Source organism: Candoia aspera, chromosome 2, assembly GCF_035149785.1.
Source record: "Candoia aspera isolate rCanAsp1 chromosome 2, rCanAsp1.hap2, whole genome shotgun sequence".
In the NCBI taxonomy this organism is placed as follows: Eukaryota; Metazoa; Chordata; class Lepidosauria; order Squamata; family Boidae; genus Candoia; species Candoia aspera.
Genome location: NC_086154.1, coordinates 116,102,741 through 116,129,918, shown reverse-complemented (window position 1 = coordinate 116,129,918; position 27,178 = coordinate 116,102,741). Strand labels below are relative to the sequence as shown.

At 40.9% G+C, this 27,178-nt stretch overlaps 1 protein-coding gene across 3 annotated transcripts in view; it reads right to left on the bottom strand.

The window, feature by feature from the left end:
• Positions 1-27,178, bottom strand: part of RPTOR (regulatory associated protein of MTOR complex 1) — a 420,855-nt gene that overhangs the window by 16,936 nt on the left and 376,741 nt on the right. For 2 of the 3 annotated variants that reach the window (XM_063293407.1, XM_063293408.1), the window contains exons 26-30: positions 26,092-26,206; positions 25,642-25,766; positions 22,749-22,853; positions 16,372-16,419; positions 6,450-6,556 (exon numbers count right to left, since the gene is read on the bottom strand). In XM_063293407.1, coding sequence (XP_063149477.1) covers positions 6,450-6,556; positions 16,372-16,419; positions 22,749-22,853; positions 25,642-25,766; positions 26,092-26,206 — 500 coding nt within the window. The remainder of the gene's footprint in view (positions 1-6,449; positions 6,557-16,371; positions 16,420-22,748; positions 22,854-25,641; positions 25,767-26,091; positions 26,207-27,178) is intronic. The other variant, XM_063293409.1, reaches the window with a different exon arrangement.

The window sequence follows — 27,178 nt, the reverse complement described above, 5'->3', positions numbered from 1 at the left end:
CCCCCCAACATTTGATGCCCTATTTAACATGGTGCCCTAGATGACTGTTTAGTTCACCAATATGGACAGGCCACTGGATAGGGCCTTTTCGGGGGAGTGGGCAGTACCCATATTATGCAACAAAGTTACAGACTTCTCAGAGTTTGGAAAAGCAGAGAGTGGTTTGAAAAACATTATAGGGCCAGAACATCTACACATTCCTCCTGTATTAGGAAAGCAAGTAGCAGCCTTCCCACTACTTCAAGAGGTTTGTTGTTGTTTATTCGTTTAGTCGCTTCCGACTCTTCGTGACTTCATGGACCAGCCCACGCCAGAGCTTCCTCTTGGTCGTCAACATCCCCAGCTCCCCCAGGGACGAGTCCGTCACCTCTAGAATATCATCCATCCATCTTGCCCTTGGTCGGCCCCTCTTCCTTTTGCCTTCCACTCTCCCTAGCATCAGCATCTTCTCCAGGGTGTCCTGTCTTCTCATTATGTGGCAAAAGTATTTCAGTTTTGCCTTTAATATCATTCCCTCAAGTGAGCAGTCTGGCTTTATTTCCTGGAGGATGGACTGGTTTGATCTTCTTGCAGTCCAAGGCACTCTCAGAATTTTCCTCCAACACCACAGTTCAAAAGCATCGATCTTCCTTCGCTCAGCCTTCCTTATGGTCCAGCTCTCGCAGCCATATGTTACTACAGGGAACACCATTGCTTTAACTATGCGGGCCTTTGTTGTCAGTGTGATGTCTCTGCTCTTAACTATTTTATCGAGATTTGTCATTGCTCTTCTCCCAAGGATTAAGCGTCTTCTGATTTCCTGACTGCAGTCAGCATCTGCAGTAATCTTTGCACCTAGGAATACAAAGTCTTTCACTGCTTCTACATTTTCTCCCTCTATTTGCCAGTTATCAATCAAGCTGGTTGCCATAATCTTGGTTTTTTTGAGGTTTAGCTGCAAGCCAGCTTTTGCACTTTCTTCTTTCACCTTCATCATAAGGCTCCTCAGTTCCTCTTCACTTTCAGCCATCAAAGTGGTATCATCTGCATATCTGAGATTGTTAATGTTTCTTCCAGAGATTTTAACTCCAGCCTTGGATTCCTCAAGACCAGCTTGTCGCATGATGTGTTCTGCATACAAGTTGAATAGGTAGGGTGAGAGTATACAGCCCTGCCGTACTCCTTTCCCAATCTTAAACCAGTCCGTTGTTCCGTGGTCTGTTCTTACTGTTGCTACTTGGTCGTTATACAGATTCTTCAGGAGGCATACAAGATGACTTGGTATCCCCATACCACTAAGAACTTGCCACAATTTGTTATGGTCCACACAGTCAAAGGCTTTAGAATAGTCAATACTCAGTAAGGTACTCAGTAAGAAATTCAAGAAATCTCTGCCTTAGCAAACTTACCAATAAATGGGATACTAAAGTACGCATGATAGTCAGTTTGGGGTAGTGGTTAAGGCATCAGGCTAGAAACCAGGAGACGGTGAGTTCTAGTCCAACCTTAGGCACAAAGCCAGTGACCTTGGGCCAGTTGCTTTCCCTCAGCCCTAGGAAGGAGGCAAAGGCAAACCAATTCTGAAAAACCTTGCCAAGAAAAATGCAGGGACTAGTCCAGGCAGTTGCCAGGAGTCAAAACCTGACTTGAAGGCACACATACTCACAAAAAAAAAAAAAAAAAAGGACACATAGCCAGTTTCCAAGATTCTGTAACCTATCCCATTTTTTAATACAATAAATCTCGTTAATAAGACTCAGAATCTAGCTTTTGTGGTTCTGAGTGGCTGCTACGGGTTTAGCAAACAGCATCTCTAACAAACAATCAGCCCCCCACATTATTTTCTTTTTGATCAATAACATCTTTCTCATTTACTGTAACTTTCCAAATGCATTTATGCTGGCTGACTGCACAATTATCTTTTTTGTTATTTGTGTCACATGCCTTTGTTACTTAAGTATGCATTTGTCTTGGACAATTTTTAATAGGAAAGGTAGATTTCCTATCAATACAATTTGTTGCCCACTTCCATCATTACTGGAGATACTAAAAGAGCTCAACCACAGGTATATTAGACTATAGTCCCCTGAAACATATGCCATAACAAGCATCTTAGTGCTGTGAGGCCCTTTTGGTTTTTCTGAGCAGTGTCATTTTACCTTAGTGCAGTTCAATAAGTTACTGCTGTTGGCCTCTTTTATAGAAGCAAACTACAGTGCTGTTATAATTCAGATCTGGGCAACATTAATACAGAGCAAAACAAAATCAAAAGATGCTGTAGGAGTGTTCCACAAATTCTTTGTTGCACATGGTCTTCGTTTTGAAGAAGGCATTGGGATTACTTCTAATAGGCAATCATGCTGAAATATATGAAAGTGAGATCATGACTCTCATTTTTTATTTGAGGCACATATGTCAAAAAAGGACTCGTGATCACACTTTCATATACAGTGTGTAAGAAGACTTTAGAGTCCATCAGCACCTTCGTATGTGCACTCAGGCAGTGGCTCACACATCCACTGACCAAGTTCTGCATTGTAACAAATAGGTGAAGCAGCTCTTCATTTCAAAGGAAAGAGGTCCTCCTGATTTATCCTCTTATTAAAAATCTTATGAGTTAAATAAACGTCTCGGAGGAGACATCTTTTTCATCACTCAGCTTTGTCCCACAGCAGTCATACATGCTACATGAAAAGACAGGACAGAAAGCTAAATGCAATTTAAAGCATATACACAACTTTTCTCTGGAGAGTAATCAATCTACACTTGCTCAACGTACAGCTAGCAGCAAACTGGCATAAGAAGGAAACGCAACCACACTGGAAGAAGGACAGATGGAGCGTTTTACGGGAAGATACCAGTGTTGAAACAAACACCTATTAAAGCTTGCGTCACTGTTTCTTGAGCCCTAAAGAGTGATTGGTGACCTGCTCAACCAGTTAAGGTGAGTTGCTTACAGTGACTGCAATTGTGACTGCAGCTAACTTTTCTATTTCACCATGACCCCATGGCATTTTCAGGATTATAGGAGTATATAACCAATCTTGCTCCAAAGTCCCATATTTCCTCTGGAAAGAAGAGAGAGACTTTGCCAGAAAGTGTTTTGCTTCACTATGTCAGGCTCCACAGCTTGGAGTAGGTAGTTTTATAACCTCTTCCAGGCAAGAAATGTTCCCTCCTGCTTTTATGGGGAGCAAATTGAAGGAAAAGGTAATTAAGAAACACATGCAAGGCCACGGTCAAGGGCAATCTGGAAGCCTTAATAGGCTACTACAGAAATCTGAGCTTCATACCTTGTGTTCTGCAGAAAACGACTTGAACAGAAACTCAGGGCTATGTTCTTTTTACAAGAACAACTTTGAAAGGTAATAAATACAAAGAGCAAGGCTAGGAAATTGGAAACAATTAACATTGTTGGGAAGACACTCAACAATGTTAATCTAAAGCTATACCACTTCTTTTTTACTACAGATAAAATATTTGCTTGGAATAATAGGAGCACAGCTGTGATAAAGAAAAACAGTTACAGTTAAGCAACCAAAGAATTGAGCAACATTTGCACACTAAGATAATAATCAGAACTGGCTCTGCAGAATGGTGTTTAGCTAATTTCACACCTCCTTCCTATTTTTAATCAATGCTATATTTATATTTACTCAATAAAAAATATTTAACAGTTTGTTGGAGACAACTATCAAGGGATAACCAGATTTCTACTGCAATGGTGCTAGAATTGCTTAGAGGGCTTCTCAGAGGACAAAGGCTCTGAATTCCAAATCAAGAGACCTCCCTGTATCTCAGAGTGTTGCAGAGTGACTGCAGTGCTCTTTATGAGATACTTTAATCCAGATAAGAGTCCTATCCAGAACCTTCCATGGCAAGCAGAGTCACTGGTCCAACGGTGCTATGAAAAGAAATGCCTAGGGGAGTCAGCAAATGTGCAGGTTACGTGGAACGTAACACTGCCATGGGGAGAGGACTTACTTCTATAGTCTGCTACCCACCCCTTTCCTCACCTGCTATAGCTGATACATGTTCACAACCCCAATATATGTTGTTATATGCAGCAGCAATTCGAAAGCTAATTTGAGTTATCTGTCAATAGGCAGTGCCGAGAGGGACAGAGAGAGAAAGTTTTCTATAACAAAAATCATTAGTAAAAACAGCATCTTCTAAGCAGACAATATATGGCAGTCACCTAAACTGGCAGTGACCAAATGGGATGCTGGTGCTTTATTCTTCCTGTCACTATATAACTTGCCAGGGCTGGAGACACAAAGGCTTATCCTTTGCTGGGCTTTTAGCTTCATGGTGGAGCAGATACAAAGGTACCTACTGGTGTAGCACTGCCAGTTCAGCAAAGATCAGATGCTAGAAGGAATCACCTTCTCATTCTACAGTCTGGGCAATGAGTTACTCAGGAACAAGAACAGACTTCATCTATTGTCCACTGACTTAGCCATGCAGCTGTGCTACTTCCTATTAACTCCCTGGGCAATACAATCTACTTATTTTGTAGCTGCATGATTGCAGACCACAATCTTTAGCAAACATCTGATAAGTCAGCTGAGATACAGAATGATTCAAATAAGATTTGAAAGGTGAAAGGTCCCCTGTGCAAGCACCGTGCCATGTCTGACCCTTTGGGGGGATGCCGCTTTTGCAACGTTTTCTTGGCAGACTATAGAACGCGGTGGTTTGCCATTGCCTTCCCCAGTCGTCACCTTCCCCGGCAAGCTGGGTGCTTATTTTACCAACCTCAGAAGGCTGGAAGGCTGAGTCGACTGGAGCCAGCTACCTGAGAATCCAGCTTCCACTGGGATTGAACTCGGGTTGTGGGGAGAGTTTCGATTGCAATACTGACGCCTACCACTCTGCACCACACGAGGCTTATTAAATAAGATTTAATAGGCACTAAAAAGATAAACAAATGATCTAAATGATGAAGGACGTTACCTTTCTTCAAGGTCATCATAACAAATAACCTGACAATGAATTGCAGGGGTTAATTGTATTACACACATTTTATGCATATACGTCTGTGGGTTAGCAACTGGGTACAGGCATTTCCACACTTGACCTCTACAGTTCTGTTCTGCCAGGTGCTGCTGTATGATTCAGTTTTGAGCTTATGAAGCACTGTAGGAAGCAATTTGTATAATTAATAATCACCCTCATTTAAAATATTTTCATCCTCCTGATTTCTGATGTTCTCTAATTTATACGGATTAAATTTTATTTGAAAATAATTAAGATGAGCATGGTCTTAGCTGTATTGCACTGCTAGGTCAAAGTGTCGCAATTAATATCATCCAGATAGAATTAATTTCCAAAACCTTCAGAGACTACACTTTGTTTCTCACAGCAGCTTAGACTGTTACCATTCATTATATGTCTGAAGAGAAGATTTGGTTTTAGGGCAATTGACGTGAACAAGTCTACTTTTTGCAACGGTGGGCAACAGGGCAGGATGCAGAAATACCAAACAGGGTTTGGATGAGCAAATACCAGGAACACTGAAACGGATGCACTTCTTTCCTATCCTCCGTGCCCGTAGAAAGGAGCAGAGCAACTCTTGCTGAGAGGCAGAGTCGGCTCTTTGGGCTGCAGATGCAGGGAAGTACTGATCTGGGGGACGCCCTAAACAGGTGCAGGGACGGCTCGGGGAGATGACAGTTACCACAGAGAACAGTTCCTGGATAAGGGGAGCTCCGAAAATGTGTTGCTTGTCAGGAAAACACACCATTTAGAACTGCCGACCCTCAGCCCCTCGTGCTGCCTGCTGGCATTTCTAGTTCCAAGAGCAGTGATGAAGAACGGCAACAAGGGATCTGGGCGGCTTGTGGTTTCATGCGGAGGTACAGCCGTTGTGAGGAGGAGGAGGACGACAGTGGGACCTTCCTTGGCCCTGGACATGCTCAGCCCAGCTGATGGGATCTGTGCCGTTGGTCAGAGTGCTGCTGCAGGACGCTGGGTTGGCTTCTGGCGTGTTTTTCTGTCCAGCCATCCCATCAGTGAGCAGAGGGTCACCAGTCTGCTCCCTGCTGGCCTTCCAGTTCTGGCTGCCTCTGAGCAGGCTCAGTTAGAAGGGAGGTGGTGGTATTCCGGGGCGAATGATAAATGAAAGAATTGCTTGTACTAATGACAGTGGTAGTAGGCAGGCCAAGACCCACACCCCCTGTTGGCGGGTGTGCTGAATGTGGGAGAGAGAAGAGTGTGCTTCCTGCCTGTGTACACACAGGCAACGACAATGTTTCAAGAAGGCACAGGTGATAATTGCCCGAGGTCTGCCCTCACAGGCACACTAACCAGATACATCCTGTCCATAACTTCCCAGATCGCACTTCCAACTCTGCTGTACTCATATTGTACAGATAACACTGAACAGCTTTTCTTCACACACTTCTCATGCTTTTGTAGTACTGCGATCAGGCCACAAACTGTTGATTAGTAAGATATATTGGGGTTACCTGCACTTTCATTTCTCGGTCTGTATCCCAGATTCGGATAATACGCACATCTCCAGAAGTCATGAGAAGTCCAGTTTCTTGTTCCCAATCCACCACCATTCCTGCTCCTGGGAAAAGATAAAGCACGGCACACAACGTTATTTTTTATGAATATGCAGATCTGAAGAGAGTCAACACTCCTATATATCTGGTTTCCAGCTCTGAAGACATATTCTGCTAGAATTAAATGCTGCCCCTGAAAATCCTATGGAAAAACAAGCAGATTCCTGGAACTGGACAAGCAAAAATGGATCTAGAATAAGCATCATCTTCTTCTTTTAAATCTACCTCATTCAGTTTCAACTGTGGTGTACTAGGAATGGCAAATGAGATATCAAACAAAGCCTGCTGACAATTTAAGTAAGACTACATCTCATGTTACAGATATCGATTTGCACCCGTGTAGCCAGAAAGAGAAAAAAGGCCTAAACTGAGAAAGTTATCAAAAGGAAATCTGTGAGGAGCTGTGGTATGGTGAAGGAGAGAAAGGAGAGGAAAGCACGTCTAGAATTAGAGCAACAGAGTACCTGACAGGCCTCCCTTGTTTTGCTAGGTAAATGAGGTAACAAGGCTTTCATGTTTTTCTATTTTCTGCAGGAGTTATTGACAAAGATAAAACCATAGAACAATGCAAATAATCAAGGAGAAGCCAAATGTTTCCTCATTTTTTTCCCCTTAGGGTTCCTATAAGATGCTAGCCTTTTAAACAGTAATATTTATTTGCAAGCTAGTTTGCATGCCATTTCTAAATAAAAGGTAATTTATTTTTTATTTTATTTGTGCCTTCGAGTCAATGCTGACTCTTGGCAACTGCTTGGACTAGTCCCTGCAGTTTTCTTGGCAGGATTTTGGAAGTGGTTTAACCTTGCCTGATTCCTAGGGCCTAAGGCAGGATGAGAACTCATCAACTCCTGGTTTTTAACCTGGTGCCTTAACCACTACACCAGACTAGCTCAAATAAAAGGTAAACATTGCATTTAAACTGGTCAGAACAATTTTGCCAAAGATCAGTGTGTTTTTTAATTTGAACCCAGGCAGTCACTAATTCAACAGAATGTAATCCCAAGAAACTTGGCACACTACACTGAGAAAATGTATTAGTGGTTGGTTTGCTTTGGATGTCTGTGTTTAAACCAGAGTGTTATCTTCTCTGAGTATAAAGAAAAAGCAAAGTATCCATATATCTATCTATATTGATTTGTCTAGCTCTGAGTTTTTTCTTTGGACTTGGCTCTAGGGGCATGTTGGTATTGTGAACCTTACTTTACAGTTTACTGCTACACTCCTAGTGCAGAGAGAAATGTAAAAGCTTGCGAATGAGCAAATTCTTTCTATTTCAGAGGTTGCTACATTACAGAATACCGCAGAATATCTTTTATTGCTAGAATAACTGGTTGAATGGTATGACTCAGAGCCTGAACTGATTCTCAGGCATCAATGTTTCTGCTTTCAAGGAGCTATGAACCCCACAGATACTGCACAGTTCTAAAAAAAAAAAAAAAGGAAAAAAGAGAATGTATTTTGCCGAAGGGATAATGCTCCAAAATCCCAAATCCAAATCAAACTTAGCCAAATAGGCCTAGCTAGAAAAAAACAGAACATTCAGAAATGAAAGTGACTGAAATAACTGTGCCTTATTTACAATTAAGCACAAGCCAATCAATAACATAAGCCTGGAGAAAACTGTTCTATGTGGCACAGGAATGTTACAAGGATTCCTTCTCCCCCCTTTAAGCACTACCTGGGCTACCGTTACACATAAATTCATAGGCAAGGGTTTTCTCCTATGTAATAGGTTGATTTCTCCTCACATTAGAACAATTACACTGAGAGTAAATGTTGAGAACTAAGCAGTGAGCCACCATCACCAGGAGTATCCAGGGCATGTGCATTATATGCAGTAGAAACAGTGAACCTGGGAAAATGAGAAGGTTTTCAATGACTTTGTCCTTAGGGAATTTCCCATAATGAGCTCCAACTTGCTTAATGTGAGTTTTTTCTTTTAGAGTTTATAGACTGCTTGTATGCTGCTCAAATGTACCACTGTGGGGAATCCACCCTCTTTTGTTCCCAGGTGGAAAGAACCAACAGATTATGCATATCTAATATTGTCAAAAGTATATGTATGAACTTGATGTTAAAATGTACAGATCAGTTCAAAGCACAGAAGAAACTGATTTGTTGCATTAGTACGATATCCTTCTTGTTTCTAACCAACAAAACCCAAGGGAATGTGAGTTTCCCTTTCCACATCTAGCTAAGCTTCTCAGCAAGAAAGTCAGGTTGTGGTGAAAAAGGGCTTTGGAAGAGGATAGGATTCATAACAGTCTCTTCTGCAATTTTACAACACAGTATTGTCCAAAGACCTTCCTGTTAATTGATACTGGTTATAATTAGGATGTTTGAAAGACAGTATTCCCTCTCATACCTACAAAAAGCCCACATTTCTTGTCAGAAAATCAAATCAGATGCTAGCACTTGCTTTCTAACTTAACACCTGAAATGTCTCCCAACTTCCAAAGTACTACACAAACACAATGGGGAGATTAAAAACCAGGGTGAAATCATAAAATGGGATGATTTTATGCCAGTGCCACTAAACACTGAATTGGGGAATTTCTGTAGGATAATAAACAGCAAAGAAATGAAATCTACCTTTCTTTGAATCGCATGTCTACATAAAAGCATTATAAAGAAAATGCATTTCCTGTCTTTCATCCTTCTTCCTTTCAGTCTTTAGCCAGAGCCATCACTAACACTGGCATATTTTGATACAGTTCTGACCAGACAATTATGCAAGTGAAGAACTGGGAGGTTTTCCTTTGATCTTTGATTTGCTCTTGACACCTTTTGAATCTAATGGAAGAATAGAGGTGGGGGGAAGGGAAAGCACTGTAGTTAAATTGACAGTTTAGATCTTTATCTGGACACCCAAATTGATTATTCCTTTAGCTTCCCTGGCAGCTTGGAAGAATGCAAGAGATTTGAAGCGAGCATGAAGCTAATGCTTTAAATGATAAGCATTCTCCAAACATTTTGCATTTGTCATCTTGTTTATGGTCTGCCTGACAAAATAAATCCAGCAGGCTTGGGATGGATGGAGGCCTTTTCAGTTTTAGCAAGTAGCACTCTAATAAGTGATGCTAAATATGCTAGCTTTTCCATCATTCCCACTCATATTTAGGGGAAGGCTCATTTACTATTGCAATTGTAACCCAGTCTGCAAATCGTGGAGTCTATGGATGCTTTTGCATGAATGTGTAAGCAAATTAAATGAATAAAATGTTAGCAGAGATGAGAGTAAGGACCCATCCCCTGCCAACCTTCTCCCATTTCTGGATGCAGAAGATTCTGAAAAGGAGGAAGCTCAGATTGCTGCCTTCCTCAATGAAGATAGGCAGTCTCATATTCTAATCCCCCCTAACCAGCCTTACTACTCTCCTCTGAGTTGTACAAAGGATGTCAGCACAACCTGTATGTTGCAGTCATAGAAACCTGAGAAAACAATGTTAGACAAATGCCCCTTTGCAGTTCACTACCTCCAGGGCTGCTGGGGCTGGCAATCCTACAGAGTGTTGCTTCCTAAATAAGACTTCAGTTGGCTTTAGCCTGATGCTGAATCAACATCCTCCTATTGCAGGGCCCCATCTATATCAGGAATGACATACATTCAGTTTGGAAAACTTCATCTGCTTAGACAGGACTTTGTATCTTGATTATTAGACTTTAACTGACCAGATTGGGCTTTCTAAGATGCTACTGGTTTCCCCGATGAATGTTGATCAAGACAAAATGAATATGATGCCACAGTTTACTAGAATTTGTTCTTGGAAAAACAGGAAGCTGAACCAATCACAAACTACATGTACCACAGAGGCTTTCCTGTTGTTAAAAATGGAGCATCCTTGCCAGTCTTTTAAAGCATCTAGAACTGGCTCCAGTAATGCTTCTCTGGGGGGCTTCATGAATGTGTAGAGCCATTCTGCTCTCTTCTCTTTACAGGAATGATGCATGATATTTTTATTCTGTCATTTAAATTCCTGACTCTGATGATAATTGGGTGAAAATCTACTCCTGCTGAAGCTTCACTTCCTCTACCTGCAAAATGGGATGTATAAAGCCATTCTCTCTCTTCTGTGATACAGGGAGCACAAGTAAATGTCCGTGAACAAATGCTTCTGAAAGGAAGTCATTCTCTTGCAAGACATATCATTGTGGAAAAGTCTACTTTAAAAAAAAACACATGAAAAGCAAATACCTATGCATATATAAAATGTTACATAGTTCTAGAAACCTAAGATTATTTTTTTAAAAAATAAAAGAAGCAAAGATCCAAACTCAGGGATTACACTGGAAGTGTAACAAACCATGACGAAAAATGTCTGTCTATATATGTATTTAGTTCTGTTTTTTTACCTCCTTCCCCAGTTTTATCCTTTGTCAATAGTGTGTTCTGGATTCTTAATTGCTTTCTATTCAGGGTGAGCAACAGAATCCACAAAGGAAAGAGTCCAAATGCAACAAATGACTAGAAGAGAAATAATTCTCAGACATGGCTTACATTTCTTGCATCCCACTGTGTTTCTGAAAACTCTTTCTTAGTTAGGGTCCTTCAACGAACTGCACAGGAGACTCTTTGGCTCTCTCATTATACAGTGAGACCATCGTGCTTTATAAAGGAAGTATTGAAGTGGGAAGCCCTGATGGGGACTGCTAAAATCCAGACAGCCAACATGGCAGCAAAGAGCCAGAGGTTTTGGTATTTCTTTGCTGCCAACTAGCAGTCTCCTGGATTTTTGTACCTCATATCTGATAGTACTAATTAAAAGAATTTTCTTCTATTGACTCTCAAATGACCAAAGGGAAGGAATCCTTATTTTCCTGAAATGTTCTGGGACTTAAATGCAGTTCATTTTTACAAATAGTTTCTCTCTTGATAATTTACCCCTAAATTAGCAAATGAGATCATGACATCCTTCAGCTATCATAGTATCCTTCTGGATCGGTGGCAGGGGGTGGAAGTGGGAGGCAGGGTGTTATGGCGGATCTCCTCATTTCTCTGCGGCTGGTTCCAGTCAGTGTCAGTGGGGGGTGAGAGGTTGAGTCCGAAGCCTCTGATCTGGGGGGTGCCACAGGTGCCAACTTTCTCATGTCTCTGTTTAATATCTATGAGGCCACTGGGAGAGGTTATCCATTAGCTCAGGGTCAGTTATCATCAGTATGCTGATGACACTCAATTGTTCATCTTGACCTCTGGCCAGTCAAGCAATGATGTCCAAGTTTTGTGCCAATGCCAGCAGGCTGTGGGGGTCTGGATGGGACAGAACAGGCTCAAGCTCAGCTCTAGCAAGGCTGGGTGGCTGTGGGTTCTTGGTCCATCTGGTTCTGGGGATCTTCCATCTTTTGCAGTGCCCCATTCAGGCCTGGTGCGCAGGTGGCAGTTGGGTCCAGGAAGGCCTTTGCACTGGTGCAGTTTGTATGCCAGTTGCATCCTTTCTTGGACTGGGAGGCCTTCCTTACAGTTACCCAAGCTTTAGTCACTTTGTGGGTAAACTATTGCAATGCGCTCTGCAGGGACTGCCCCTGAAAACCACACCAAAGTTGCAGCTGGTCCAGAATACAATGGCATGAGCAGTGATAGGAAACCTTCACTAGCTTTCTCTGGTATTGCCCCTTCCCTCATGAAATGAGCTCTGAGAATAACCTTGAGAAAAAAGAGGAAGAGCTGCAGCCAATGCAACAGATAAGAGAAATCTCAGCCCAAAGCAGGAATGGAATTGGAGAAAGCGTCTCAGATCTTGCAACTCTGAACGTGCCTTCCCCTTCCCTTGTTCTCTTTAGGATAAAGGTAAGGATGGGGGAGGCACATTTAGAGTTGCAAGATTCTGTTTCTGTGACCCTATAATAAAAGTGGTTTTAGTATTCATGACTTTGCCATTCAAGTCTGCTCTACCTCAAAGGGCTGACTTTCCAGGAAGTCATCCTTCTGGGGAGTCATATGATCCCCACTCTTTACACCTTTAAATGAGCCTTAAAAACTTGGCTCTTCTTTAAGCCTTGAATTAGTAGGTGATCGGACCCCTTTAAATCAGGTGATGGGGTGGGTTTTTCTGGATCTGCGCCCTCTGGGCAACTGCTGTTCCTTTTATATGACATTGTTTCATCAGTTTTTTATTATGAAGTTGCCAGAATCAGTTTGGAATCAGGAGGCCTAGAAATGTAAGAGATAAATAAATCAATACTTATTGATAACATAATGCATCACAGCTTAGTTCTTAGGGGATACAGTTCCAGGCACAGCTGCATCTCCTGACTACAAACAAGTAGTGAGCAGGAGGGCTTTCTTTTAGTCCCTAGGCCAGGGTTTCTCAACCAGGGTTCTGCGAGAGGTCACTAGAGGTTTCCTGGGAGATCATGATTTATTTAAAAAATTATTTCAAATTCAGGCAACTTCACATTAAAGAGGTAAGTTTCATTCTTTATTATTAGTTTAAGAACGTTGTTAATACAGGCCTACCCATGAAATGAATATAATAATTTTGTAACTTCTGGCCTATATTTGAGCCTGAATATGCAGGTGTTCCCCGAGGCCCAAAAAATATTTCAAGGGTTCCTCCAGGGTCAGAAGGTTGAGAAAAGCTGCCCTAGATGAAACAGAATACCCTCCAGTACCACTACCTGGTCATTTGTGCACCACTTGCCACCAGAGGGTGCCACATGTTAAGAACCAGAATGGCACAGAATCCCTCCAGCCTTAAAGAGATGAAAAACTCACAAGAGATGAGATGTTTAGATGTTATTTTTGCAAAGTCATTGATAAGTCATTAAAAGTAGTCCTCCATAGGTAAGTATTTCCTAACTACTTTCATATATAGAAGACTGTGAAATAATGAGAAAACTGTACACAACTAGGAGCTAGGTAGCCACTTAGGGCAAACTAATATTTAATTAAGTGGTTTTCAAACAGGAAAATGTAACATTATTGACTCATGTTCACTTCTCAAGTTTGTTGTGCCTTGAGGATGAGCACATTGCTGACTTCTGATTTCTTTTTAATTAAAAAAGAAATATGAACTTTTAGTGGGATGCTAGAGTTGGGTGGGCATGTGAGAAAGATGTTTTGCTGACCTCCTTCAGAGCCTGGTGAAACCATGTTTTTGCATGCAATTTATCCTCTGAACAATTAGTTGTTTTTTACTTTGTTTCATGCAAGAAGTAACAATTCTGCTTGAAGTACCATGGTATATAGGCAATGCATACCAACAAGGAGAACCTCCTATGATGATCCCTGCAGGATTCAGAATTGTGTCTCAGTGGATCAGCATAAATTTCAATAAAGGGCCTTGACTTCACAAACAGCTGCTTTCCAAAGGAATACCATCCAGATTCCCCCCCTCCCCCAAGAATCATTGCTGGAATTCTATCACTGTCTAATCAGTATTTTGATTAGTTGTGTGTGTGCACAGGCCATAACAGAGCATCAGTCCCAGTTATGCACAGCTGATCTTTTATACACAGTTCTTGATTGCTGCATAAGGCATGTCTCTGTTTTCGTTTTCAGGCAACAGGGAGAAAGCTGTATTATCTCATTGTTCATTAAATCCTAAAAATGCCCCTCCAAAAATACTCTTCCCATACCAAGCATCACTCACATGACAGAAAAGAGAATCTAGGACATGGGGAGCTTCATTTAATATACCCAAGAGTCTCAAAATAGAATTGCATCCCTCTTTACTATTTCATACTCATTGTCTCTCCTCTTTTAAGATGCCAAACTCTATGGCTCTGGCTACAGAGGAACTTGCTGGAGATAAATGGATAGAAAGGTTCTCATGGGGTTTGGTGCCATCATGCCTCGGTGATCTCAGGCCATCATAGGCATTGGACTGCTGAACTTATTTTCTTCCAGCTCTGTATAGTGCAGTTTAAATTGCAGTATTTCGTTTTTGAGCTCCGCAGGGTTTGGGTGGTCTGCTTTCCTACCAGTGGAAACCTCTGTCATTCCTGCCTCTTGATCCCTTGGCTTTCTCCTTTTCCCATCCTGCACCTGTTGTTCTCCTTGGGCTTCTGGGTAGCTTTGTAGTTAGTGACTTGGCTATTTCTTAGTTTTCTGCTGCAGAAACCAAGGAGGCATCAGGCAAGGAAAGAGGTAGGGTGCCTGCTGGAGGCTGATTTGGGTAATTCCTTATTGGGCAGCTAGAAGAACAAATGTGGGCTGTTGGATTGGCCGAGGGTTTGAGAAATGTTTGGTAACAACCCCCCTCCACCACCACATATGAAGTATCATCTCCTCCTTTCCTTTAAATTTTTCCATATCAGGGCAAATTAAGGATTATTTGCACACTAGGGGCAGGCTTTAATCACACAGTCGTGCTTGCCATCTTGACTTTTTTGACCTTCTATCTCCCCCCAGAGGCCCTGTCCTTGAGGCAACCAGTTCTATTATATTGTCTCAAAAAATTCCCAAAGCCCTGTGCCACTGTGGTCTGTGTTAGATGTGAGAATAAGAAAAAGTGGAAAACTGATTTAGAGGCTCACACTGGTTTTAGAGACTAGAACTGGGATTTCAGGTAAGTATAAGTGGAGTATTGCTGTAGTTTTGGGCATAAAGAAGGGCTGATTGGAGCCTGGAATATTAAGTTGTGACTTAGCACAGCATAACACACAGCAGAAAGAAAATGTACTTGTGCATCCATTAATCCCCTTTTCTGTTGTAATGTTGTAATATGCAAAGTCACTCTGAAAACCAATCTTGGATGGAAGACCAAGGCTGGGCAAGTTCCAAACAGTTCAACAGGTCTCCTAGCTTGAAGCTGAATAAAAACTATCTATGTGTTCTTGGCTGATGGTTACTTCCTGAGCATTATTGATATTGATTCTCAATGGTGGTTGCATTAAGCTGGTCTGATGCTCAGTGAATCAAATGGGAAGTCCTTTCAATCCCCCTGCTTTCTAATTACAACCCTGTCAACTGGCCAGCTAGTTTCTCTACAATGGAGTACCTAGACGGTAAAATGATTGCATTAATTTTGTACACTCCTTCCAATGAATCAACAAAAGTATAAAGGCCTCCATGACCAAGTCACAAGGCACAGAGCCACTTTTGTTCTGGCAGTCACTGAAGACATATTCCAGCTCTTACCAGTGACTATTCATAATTCATAAAACACCTCAGAAGATTACATCAGCCCTCCTGACACATACACACACACCACATCCTGTTGTGCCAGCCATCTGTCCCTACCTTAAAATCTAAAGCAGCAGAGAAAGATTTCAAGTCCCATAGCACTACCAACACCAAAATCGAAGTACAGATTTCACCAGGGGTCAAGAACAAGATTTAGAACTGTTTTCTGGACATTTACACAGCAAAGGAGGAAATCCATTTTCTACATTACAACACAAAGGTCACAGCTAACATTTATTTGCACACAGTGTCAAAATTTGAATGAGGGCAAAAATAATCACAAACATTTTGAAAAATGAGACCTGTGCATCCCCAAATACCTCTTGAAAAGTAGAAAAACAGAGACATGGTGGGAAGAATATACACAGATCTTGGGCTTTTGTGCCCTGTTATTTGAATGACTTGGCAACAACTTCCCATTTCCACTTTTTGTTAATAAGCTGACTCCCAAAGCAAAAAGAAATCACTTCCCTTCATCTTTCTGCACTGGGTACAGAGGGCCATCCTGAGAGGATCTTAGACACCCAGGATTTAGAAGTCTAGCACAAACAGGCTGTGGATACTAAATTGTTTTTCAAGTACTAACCTGGCCTAGGAAGTGTTAAAAGAAATGCCGTTTCTTTTAAACCAAGCAACACGATTAGAAGGTCCATCCCTCCCGTGCTGATTGTACATAAGAGGAAAGAGAGCACTCACCTCCCTGTTTACTTCTGTCAAGATAGATTGAAACCCTTCGGGCCAGACCTGTGAGAAGACAGGGATGAAGGGGTTGATGCTAAGGGTAAGTTGATCAGCCAAAGCAAAACAAATCTTTAAAAGGAGTCAAAAACACAACCCAAAAGGAACAGAAAAGAACAGAGTTAGAGAGAAGCAGTAGCAAAAGCTTCCATTCAGGAAAGGAAGGAAGACAAGTAGCTTGACTCGAGCAGCCATCCTAGGAAGCCATTAACCATGGGGAGAAAAAACAAGGGTTTTGGGGGGTTGCACTCATGCTCTGATTGACCTGACATGGTCTTTTCTAAGAACAGCCATTTTCTGGGCCTAGACTGAGAGGCATCTTATGTTCAAAGGAGCACAAGAAATGGAAATACTGCTTTGAGTGACCCTGTAGCAGAAATCACCCCCAAAACATGAAGAAAGTCAAACAGAAAACACCAAGTATGCCTTGTTCAGGCCTCACTTTCTGAGCCGCCAGCTCGGCTGTGGAGTAATAGAATAGGCTTCAACAAAGCATACTTCAGTGATTTGCTAATGACCACTCAAGATTAAGAGAGGGAGCACAATTTATAGAGGCACTGCTCAAACAACTACTTAAGTGGAGAAATTAGTCTTACAAGGGGATACGTTTGAAGTAATTAAAAAAAAAACCTGGAAGTTGAGTAGAGAGGGAAGGTGATGACTGCAAACAGTCAGAGGAAAAAAAAAGGAAATTTAGGTATATATTGAGAGTGGCTTGGCCATAGAAATCCACTTAATCCAGGAAGAGAATTTCCTGCTCTTTTTAAGGCAAGCATCTTCATTCCTGGAAGGAACTGAAGCAGCAGAAACACATTTTAGGGATAGTATACTCAAAAGGGTATACTACAAGTACCTATGTAGGAAATGATGGCCATTTTCCCCATTGCAAAACTTCCATATTACAGTTCAGTAGCACTTCAAGCCTAGTACAGGTAGTCAGGGTATCTGATTAGTCGGACTGCTGATCAGGCCTAGGAAAGGACAAGCCTTATGTCCTGTTCCTCCTGTCTTTCTGAAATCCATTTATTATCAACAAAATGCAATTACGCTGATGCTGTAAGAAGTGGGCAAGTCACCCCTTCAGACACTATGGTGTCTGTAAATAAACCTTTAAGGGTCCTCTTTATCAAAGAATCTGTGTAATCCTTGTGAGGTCTGACACATCAATTATACAAATCAACTTTGGCTTTTTCAAATTACTACTGAAACCCTAAAAACTAATCCTCTCTAGACTGGCCTATACATGCAACTCCACTGAGACAGAACTTGAATTTAACTCCCTCTGCTTTTATATCTGATCCTCTATTTTAACAAGTGCTACCCAATAATTAAGCTGATCTATATTTATGCCATTCATAAAAATAGTTGTCCCCAGGTCTGTCAAATGCCAGAGGAGCTTAGATGGTGCAGTGGGTTAAGTAGTGGATTAGATATAAAGTCTATTGAATTTGAGCATGTAAGCCTGATCAAAATTTCAGGAACTATATGAGTATACTGTAGGAAAAGATATCAAGATATGATTTCCAGAACTTCTTGAAGGAAAAGAATAAATTATTTTTGTGAAATTTTTTACATCACAACTCTCATTTTGCAAACTGTACAGTAATGGGAAGAGAAATCAGCAATCATACAGAAGAGTGTGAAGTCTAATCAAATGGAAGTGCTTTGGCAATGTGGTCTTCTAGCAGGTTTCTCAGTCTAGTCTATAGCTCTGGATTTCTTATTGTCTCCCATCCAAATACAGGTAGTCCTCTACTTATGATGGCAATTGGGACCGGAATTTCCATTGCTAAGTGATGTGGTCATAAAGTGCGACGGCAATCCCTGCAATCCTGGTTGCTGTTGTTAACCAAATATCATGGTCATTATGTGAGGCAACTTCCTGCCAGCTTCCCACAACCAAGTCAGGAGAGGGTGTGAGGGGGTGGGGGAGGGCATGAGGTATGTGAGGGTGCAAGGGAGGTGTGACGAGGGTTGGGGAGGGTGCACAGGGGTGTGCAAGGGTGAGGGAGGGAGGGAGGTGCAGTGAGGCTCAGGGAGGTTGCACAAGGGTGGCATCGCAAGGCTTAGGGAGGGTGTGTGAGGGTGCTCAGAGGTGTATGAGATGCTCAGGAGAAGTGGTGAGGGTTGGGGAGGTTGCATGAGGGTGCATGAAGGTGCAAGGGAGGCATGGCAAGGGTCAGGGAGGGTGCATGAGTGGCAGGAAGGTGCAGCGAGGCTTGGGGAGGCTGCACGGGGGTGCACGAGTAGCCAGCATAGAGCGAATGCATGGCAAAGCTTAGGGAGGGTGCATGAGGGTGCTCAGGGGTGTACAAGGGGAGGGTGCGTGTGTTGGGGAGACTTACTGGAGCAACTTGCAACCTTCCCTGCCGGCTTCCCCATTGACTTTCCGGGGAAGCTGGCAGGGAAGGTTGCAAATGGCGATCACGTGATCATGGGGTGCTGCAACCAGTTGTAAGTGTGAGCTGGTTGCCAAGTGCCCAGATCACGATCACGTGACTGTGGGACAGACGGAACTCCAAGGACTGGTCATAACCACCATTTGTTCAGTGCCATTGTTAACTTCGAACAGTTGCTGAATGAATAGTCGTAAGTTGAAGACTACCTGTATTAATAAGATCTGATTAGCAACTTCTTTGAGATCAAGGTCTGCTAGGTGTAGTCATTTGTTTTGGCCTCATCGCTCCACAAAAAATACTGAATCAGAATAATCAAGGGTTTCTTTTAGGGTATGATCTGTGTACATATAATTTTTGGTGGTGCCTACACTTGTTTCTGGATGTTTTTAGTACAACCCGTTAGTTTTTTGTTAAATCAACCAGATCAAGATCAATCTAGAGTTAATTCATAATATATACAGCCCCTGAGCAGCCCCTGCTTCTTCACTGCATGCAGGGTTCCTTTCCTTTGATTCATACTACGGTTGAATGTTTTACATCAATCAAAACACTAGATGATAAGCAATCCCAATTTGCTCTTATTTTTCTTGTTTGTAGGACAATGATATTCATCTGATAAATACAAGCCTGGCAAGGGCATATTTATTTTTATTAAAAGAGGAGGGGATCTATTTGTTACTGTCATATGAGGTCAGTACAGAACTAAAGCCCTTTGGACTCCCCTTATACAAGTACTCTAAATATTTTTCCAGACAAAAGAATTGCACTATTATTATAATGTTGCTTTCCTTCTAGCTGGTTCACCACAAATGAGGAAACACGCACAAGAAGGTCATTAGAGAGGACACTCCTTAACAGTGTCATCTACTCTTGTTGTTCACGCAATCCCCTTGTGAGGTCAGTGACCTATTTTTCATCAAAGAGATCACATCACCAAATAAAGAGTGCAGAACAAAGATGAAGGAAAGCGAAGGCAGAGGCCGTTGGAATAATTCCACTGGCCACGAACAGAAGGAAGTGCAACCAAAAATTGGGGCCACAAGCACAAGGGTCTCAGAGAGACAGGAAGCATATTATGATCCTGGGTTTCCATAACGAAAGCAGGTACTTCTATCAAGTATCTCATTTCTGTAGAGGGCTAATTTAGTTCACTCTGCTTCTTGGCACTGACTAGATTTTCCTTTAACTAACCCTTTCATTCCCACCATAGCAGCAAGAATTGAAACAGAAGATAAATTATTATTCCATAAAAGCATAACCCACTTAGAGCTTTTATTCATCTGAACAGTGATGCACTTGTTAGGAAGCCATGGGGGTGGGGGGGATCAGACATAACTATCACAAACCATGTTATTACTATGTGCCCTCTCTTGACCGGTGCTAGGGAAAATGAGATTGTCAGGGGGAAATAAGAACTTCCTTGCTTTACCCCAGATTATCAGTGGCTTCAGTGCTTTTATTTTGGGGAGCAAATTCTTGAGGAAACAGTTCTCAATAACATAAAGTTGGCTCTATTTGCATGCATAGCCTATTTCATGGCTATATTTTGTGCCAACAGATTGATTTGCTTTGTTTGCATTACATTTGACCCCATATAACATGTGTGCATTTTCTCTGCAATGAAGCCTGAATATGTTGTAATATGATGGTGTAATAACACGATTGTTTCATGGTCAGTATTTTCTTGTCTCTTATTAATGAACTGCAGATGCATACAACTGCAGAAGCAGACACAAGGATACAACTGAATTTGACTGCATTGGCCCCCAATCTTCATGTTGGAGCTGAAGGATTAAAATAACATCTGCTTATGCATATTTACTGAACAGTATCAAAGGAATATAATTTCCCTTTGGCTTTGGACTATTTTTTAATGCAGTAAGCATAAAAAGGAACTCTTTAAGTGGCTGTTAATACTTTAGGCCAATTTCTGAAAATGGCACTTTTGGTCAGAATTGGTATCAGAAAGATACTTCAAATTCTGATTTTATTTAGCTAAGTTGCTAATAAACATCAGAACTGAAAATATTACAGTACAGCAGTATACTTCATATTGCCCCTTACAAAAAAACAGTATTTCTCAGAAGGTAGCATTTCCTTATGTAAGATTTCACACCTTTCGGTGTTTTAAAACAGTGATAAACCTGGTTTGCATATTTTTATGGGACTGGGCTATCAATTTTAAATACTGCAGAATCATTATCTATTACATCTCAACCTTTTCAGAGCAAAAACAACAACGTGTCTTGTAGTAGCTCCCAGTTTTATACCCTCCAGATGGACTTCATCTCTCATAAACCCTTAGCCAGGATGCGCCAGGCTGGTGAAGGCTGGTATAAACATATATAGATTTCAGTTCACATCATTAGATGAATTTGTACTACACTGAAATTAGTATTTCTCTTTAAGAGTGACATAGACAATTAACACAGTCTTTTACTCCTGGGTTTTAACTGTAGAATCTTTTAATGATTTGGTGGTGGCCTTTTTTTTTTCCACTTAGTTTGAATTTTTAAATATGCTGCATAAGAATAAACTGAATTTGCAAGAACTGCTCTTCTGGAAGTGTCAAACACTGCTAATAAAATTAATTGAAATGTACAGTAACTGAACGGGTGGGCATTTTATAGATGCCTTAGACAAGACACAACTTAATATTTATGTAAGGATCTTTTAAGACATGGGAAGTTGCTAAAAGATCAGCAAGATCTGAGCCTCATACTCTTCTATGCTTTCTACTTGCCTGGGCAATTCAGGATTTTTATGGAAAAAGCCAAACAAAGGGTTGTTAGTGTTTTTAGATCTAAGTGAGATGTTGCATGTGGATTTCTATCAATAGCTTAAATCACATTATACAGGAAAAGCAGGGCAATATGAGGGAAAGTGGCATTAAAGAAAAATATGTAGATGGTACTTCTGAAATGTTAAAACCTTAAAGTTCAAAGGGCGTAGATGTTTATATTGACATATCAAATCACTACTGATTACTGGCTGTGTTAGTGCAAATATGTTAGGGGGTTAGCAAAGCAGCAGTTCAGCAACAGGAGATTTTCAAAGATGCAGTTTTCAGATGCTAGCGCAGAGATGTATCAGCTCAGAAATGGGAACTGTCAGAGTCTTAATGAATCCTCATGTCTTGGAAGCAGAGCAAGCCCCTTTCTATTATAACATTTGAGAGGGGTTTTTCTGTGTGTGTGCGTGCACGCGCACTAACTTGCCTCCATCTAGTTTGCATAATGACAAGTTTCCTTTTGACATCTAGCTTTGCCAGAGCTCTTAGCATGCCGAGACTATTTATGCTACTTGTAAAAGACCCTGACTGTGACATTTCCTATTTTCCTCTCCTTCCCTCTCCCCGCTTATATGGCAGGAAAGACTGAAGTGGTGCTCTTTATGCTAAAGTCAAAGCAGGCTAAGCAAAGTCGTATGGGAAGCATGCAAAGCTGGGTCAAGGAAGAATCAGCAAATAAACAGAACAGCAGCAAGAGGCAAGGTTTGGGATAAACCCCAAATGGGAAGGAGATAACCAATTGCTGTGAGAAGTTCAAGAAGGGCAGTGCTCAGTGCAGCTTTCTACAATTCTTTCTCAAGAAGCAAAAAGTTAGATCTGACCTCTACTGATAGGAAATCCAGTACAGTCCAGGAGGGGGGATGCAACTTTATTCCTGATTCATGTTACTTAAAAAAAGGCCTCTCTATCTGTTCTCCAAGTAGTGTCTTTAAGCCTGTGTTTATAATTTTCTGAAACTATGGCTGGGGAGAAATCTCAACAGGTCAGTCCATGACAGTCCATGACAGCCAAAAGTCTAATTACAAGATACTACTGAAAGCAGAAGCAGAGAAGACAGCTCCAGGTTACCCAGCCTCACTCCAAACCAAGGCTATTGTTATTTTTGCCCCTTCACATTCAGATAAGAGCTTTAAGGTCATACTTACCACGTGTTGTTGGTAGCATGTCTGACAAACCCTGCCAGGCTGTTACCATCTCTGGATTCTTCTCCAGGTCAGCAAAGTTCTTCCATACCCTTATAGCACCATCATCTTGAAGGCAGGACAAAAAAGGAACATACAAAGCAATATAAAAACAGTGACTTTGGGAGATATAGCAAACAACACTTTTTTAGCACAGAACGTTCTCATTTTAGATTAGGGGATCAGTGAATTTAAATAAAAGAGGCATACCATTTTCAAAAGTTTTAGAGTAGACATTGGGCATAACACTATGGAGATTAAACTTTTCACCATGACCAACTTCCTAAAAATTAGGGCTGACATATAAGAAATTCTAAGCAATATAGACTTGAATATTAAGAATTAGACAAAACACAAGATGGTTTTCATTCTTTTTCATCAGATTTCCAATTGTTACGATAATCTCTAAGCTCATGCTATTTGTGGTGTCTTACTAACCATTCACTTGGTTGTTTGCTATATCTTGTCATCCAACAAGCATTTTTCTACAGTGTTTTAAGATGTAGTAAGTCTGGCCCAAATATTCTTTATTAAGCCAAACCTCTCTGTAATATGATGTTGAGTTTTAGAAGTTTAAAGTTGGTCAGGGACAGTAGTAGACAACCATAAAGGCAATTCTCCGATATTCCCAGACCACACTGCCAAAATTCACCTGCAAAATGGCTGAATTTTAGCAGCATAATCTCAGGTCACTGTTTGCGGCTGTAAGGGTTGATTAAGGTAGGGGTAGAAGTCATTTATCTCCCAGGGACCTCCCACTATTTTTACCCTAACCGCTCCTAAAAACACTTTCACCTCTGCACTTCCCAGTAATCTTCCCTGAATGGCACTTCATTGTGGCCCTTCAGAAAACAGAGAGGTTCCCCTCTTGCACCTCCATGATAAAGTTGAAATAGTAATAGTTATTCAACATAGCTAATGAGAATAGGCTTTCCATGGATATATATTTAGTTGATTGACTGTGTTGTAAATCCAGGTAGGTTGTACTTTATAAGATCATTGCTTTTAGAAGAATTTTGCAACTATTTTAGATATAGATTTGGGCAGAAGAATCCTATGGAAAAAAGCAGGGGAACGAAGTGGTGAATATGTCCCTTCTAAATCCTGGCTGACTGATGGTGCCTGTTAAGGTAGGGGAAGATGGAGGTCTACTGGGCTTTTTGGCCTGGCAGAGCTCTACGTTTTGGACCCGCTCTCATACCCAAATATATTTGAAATATATGGAGGGGATTTAATAATATCAGCTACTGACTAGCATATTTGAGAGGGATGGAAAAGCTCTGGATGCAGAAGTGCCCCTGCTTCTTTTCAAGAACAGCCTGATTTAGGGCATATGCTAGCAGGAACACCACTGATAAATATCTACATCTAGGCTCTTCGTACAGCACCCTTGGAACTACCCACAGGTAGAATGGAATCTCCACCCTACCTGAAACATTTGTAGATGATTGTCTAAGGCAGGGTTTCTCAACCAGGGTTCTGTGGAACCTTAGGGTTCTGAGAGAGGTCAGTAGGGGTTCCCTGGGAGATCATGATTTGTTTAAAAAATTATTTCAAGTTCGGGCAAGATAACATTAAAGAGGTACGTTTCATTCTTTTAGTTTAAGAACACTGTTAATGCATATATAAAGGCCTACACATGAAACAAATATAATAATTTTATAACTTCTTTGAGCCTGAATGTTCAGGGGTTCCCCGAGGCCTGGAAAATATTTCAAGGGTTCCTTCAGGGTCAAAAGGTTGAGAAAGGCTGGTCTAAGGGAATACGGTCTGTGCTGGAGATGATGACTAAAAACCGGGTGCTTAATAATTTTCAAAAGAATTCCATAGATCAAATCTTTAAGTGGATATCTTAAAAAAAACCCCCACAATTCCTCCTTAATTGAACACAATCTATATTCTAAGGCTGGCAATTCTGTACATGTGTGGTTCTCTCTTTTATATATATACTAAAGTTCCCACTGCAATCAAAGGAATATCTATGCCTTGCTTACTCATGTAACCATGCTCTTAATAGAACTAACGTCCATGAGAAGGATATCCTTAGGTAAGGTCTGCCCTGTAATAATCTGTTCACAGTAATAATGTGCTTGGGGGGTTTAAGGTGGAGGAGATTGCTGCATATTCCTGGAGGTGTCTTTCTTAAATATAACTAGAAAAGCTTATTTCCCTTGCTAACCTAGTCTGAAGTCCTGCACAACATTTTCTAGGCAGGGTGCCCCATCTGGCCTTTGAATAGCTTGTCAAGGGCTGCACTGTAAAAAAAGTAGCAGGAGGGCTATGATTTTATTTGAATTATAAGTAAATATAATTAAAAGAATTACTTTCTAGCTGTGTATTTAATAATTACCCCCTTCTGTCACATTAAAAATTAAAATTCAGTAAAAACTTTTGTTGGTCTTTAAGGGCTGCGCTCAAGGGCTGGATGTGGCCCTCGGGCTTCAGGTGATGCACATTTGTCTCAGAGGGGGACTGCTCTTGAGTTGTCACAGCCAGAGAAAGTGTGACATGATGTTAATTCCTGCAGTTACTGTCAGAAAAATGATTTTGGAGGACAGTCTAATATAGAACTTTTTCCGCCTACTTTCAACATGTTTTTCATATCTGAGAAGAAATGAGGATGGGTGAAGAAAATAGTAAAACACTCGTAGGATCATTTTTATGTAATTATCATGGTCTGTTGTGTGGTAACAGCCTGAGGGATGACTCAAAAGCTGGCTAGCAGAGTGTGTGGAAACAAATAAACAGAGGGATATTTTGTCTAAGATTGAATGAATCCGTAAGATGGTAAGGAGATAAAACTTCTGATGCTTCTTAGTTCTATTATCTTCTTTTTCATAAACAAAGCTATACCAACCTGTAGCAGTCAGGAGTAGAGAACAGTCTTGTCCATTCAGATATTCCATGGCAGTGATCCTAGTATAACGTGGGTTTCCATTGTGAAAATAGTCCAACTTTTCCCCTTTTTCCCAATCCCAAAAACTGGGAAAAGAAGGAAAAAAAAGCAAGAACAAATTAAACAAAATATAGCGGAACCCATTAATCAACCTGGCTTTAAGTATCCAGGACATCATTCTACTGATTGGTTCCAAATCAAATAGTTTGCTCCCCCTCCAAGTATTTAATATTTCTTGATTAATATGTTTTCATTGCATTTTCAGCTTTTGCAGAGGGAATAATAAAATTGAAACTCTATGTAGAAACTCTGTATTCAGCCAAATTTATAGTTTTATAAGGCCTTCCATTAGGAGCAAGAAGAAGACACCAGATCAAATAAGATGATATTACTTTAAAATCAGTATTTTACCAGATGCTATCTTTGTCAGCCACTGCTATACATGGGGTGAATGGGTGAAACTTGACTACAGAAGGCATGCCAGGGTTCCTGTTCAGAAAGATTTGATCATCTAGTCTTGAAACACCTAAAAAGTATTTCAGAAAGAATATTAGTATCAATCTCTTATAGTTCACTAAATTGATAGGGCATTGCTTACTGTTTTACAAAAGAAGTCCCTAAGCTGTAGCATAGAAAATCTCTTCAGATTAAATGGAAAAACAACACAACCACTCCATTTTCCTCCAGATATATTAATTTATCTTCAGTCCAGTCAAAAAATGAAACCATGACCCAGAATGGTCCACCTGATGTGCTTTAGCATTATATGCATATTTCCTGACTGAAAGCACACAGGACAGCCAGATTTCCTTTACTGCTTGAAAATCCTCACCTGACAAGTCTATGACCTTAAGCTAAGATGAGGACAAACTGATTAATACATCATTTTGTCCCAGGCACAATAAATAGGCAGGTGTCATAAGCAGATGTGATTAAAAAGTTGAATCTGTTTCATTAAAAAATAAAAACAAAGGGCTAAAAAGGCCTTAAAGATGATGACTGGCTTACACAAAGGCAAGAATTTGCAGTGAGAAATTCTTAGGTACAGAAACAAAAGGCATATGGTAGGCATGGTAGAAGGACCCCCCCCCCAAAAAAAACCCCAAGCCCAAAAGTAACCCAGATCTATTTCTGTCGTGATGAAGAAAGTCCTCCTGTTCTGTTCTGTAACCAGTTGAGGCACAATTATGTGCATCATTCCCTTAGAAAATAATTCCTGAGGCTCCCTTCTCTGCTGAATGAAGCCACTTAGGTTACAAAGAATTGAGCTATACGTAAGAGATAGATCATCTCTCTCAGCAGATTAATATTTTGCACTAATTGTTCTCCAGCTGATAGCTCAAGATGGGGAAGCACCCACACTCTCTCATTCCTGGTAAGAACCATCTTGAGTCGTGCTGAAAATGACTGTAGGTGAGCAGCACATATTCACTCCCTCTGACTCACTATTCTCATTATTCTTCAAATGTCACTTCTAACCATGGCTATGCAAAATTTA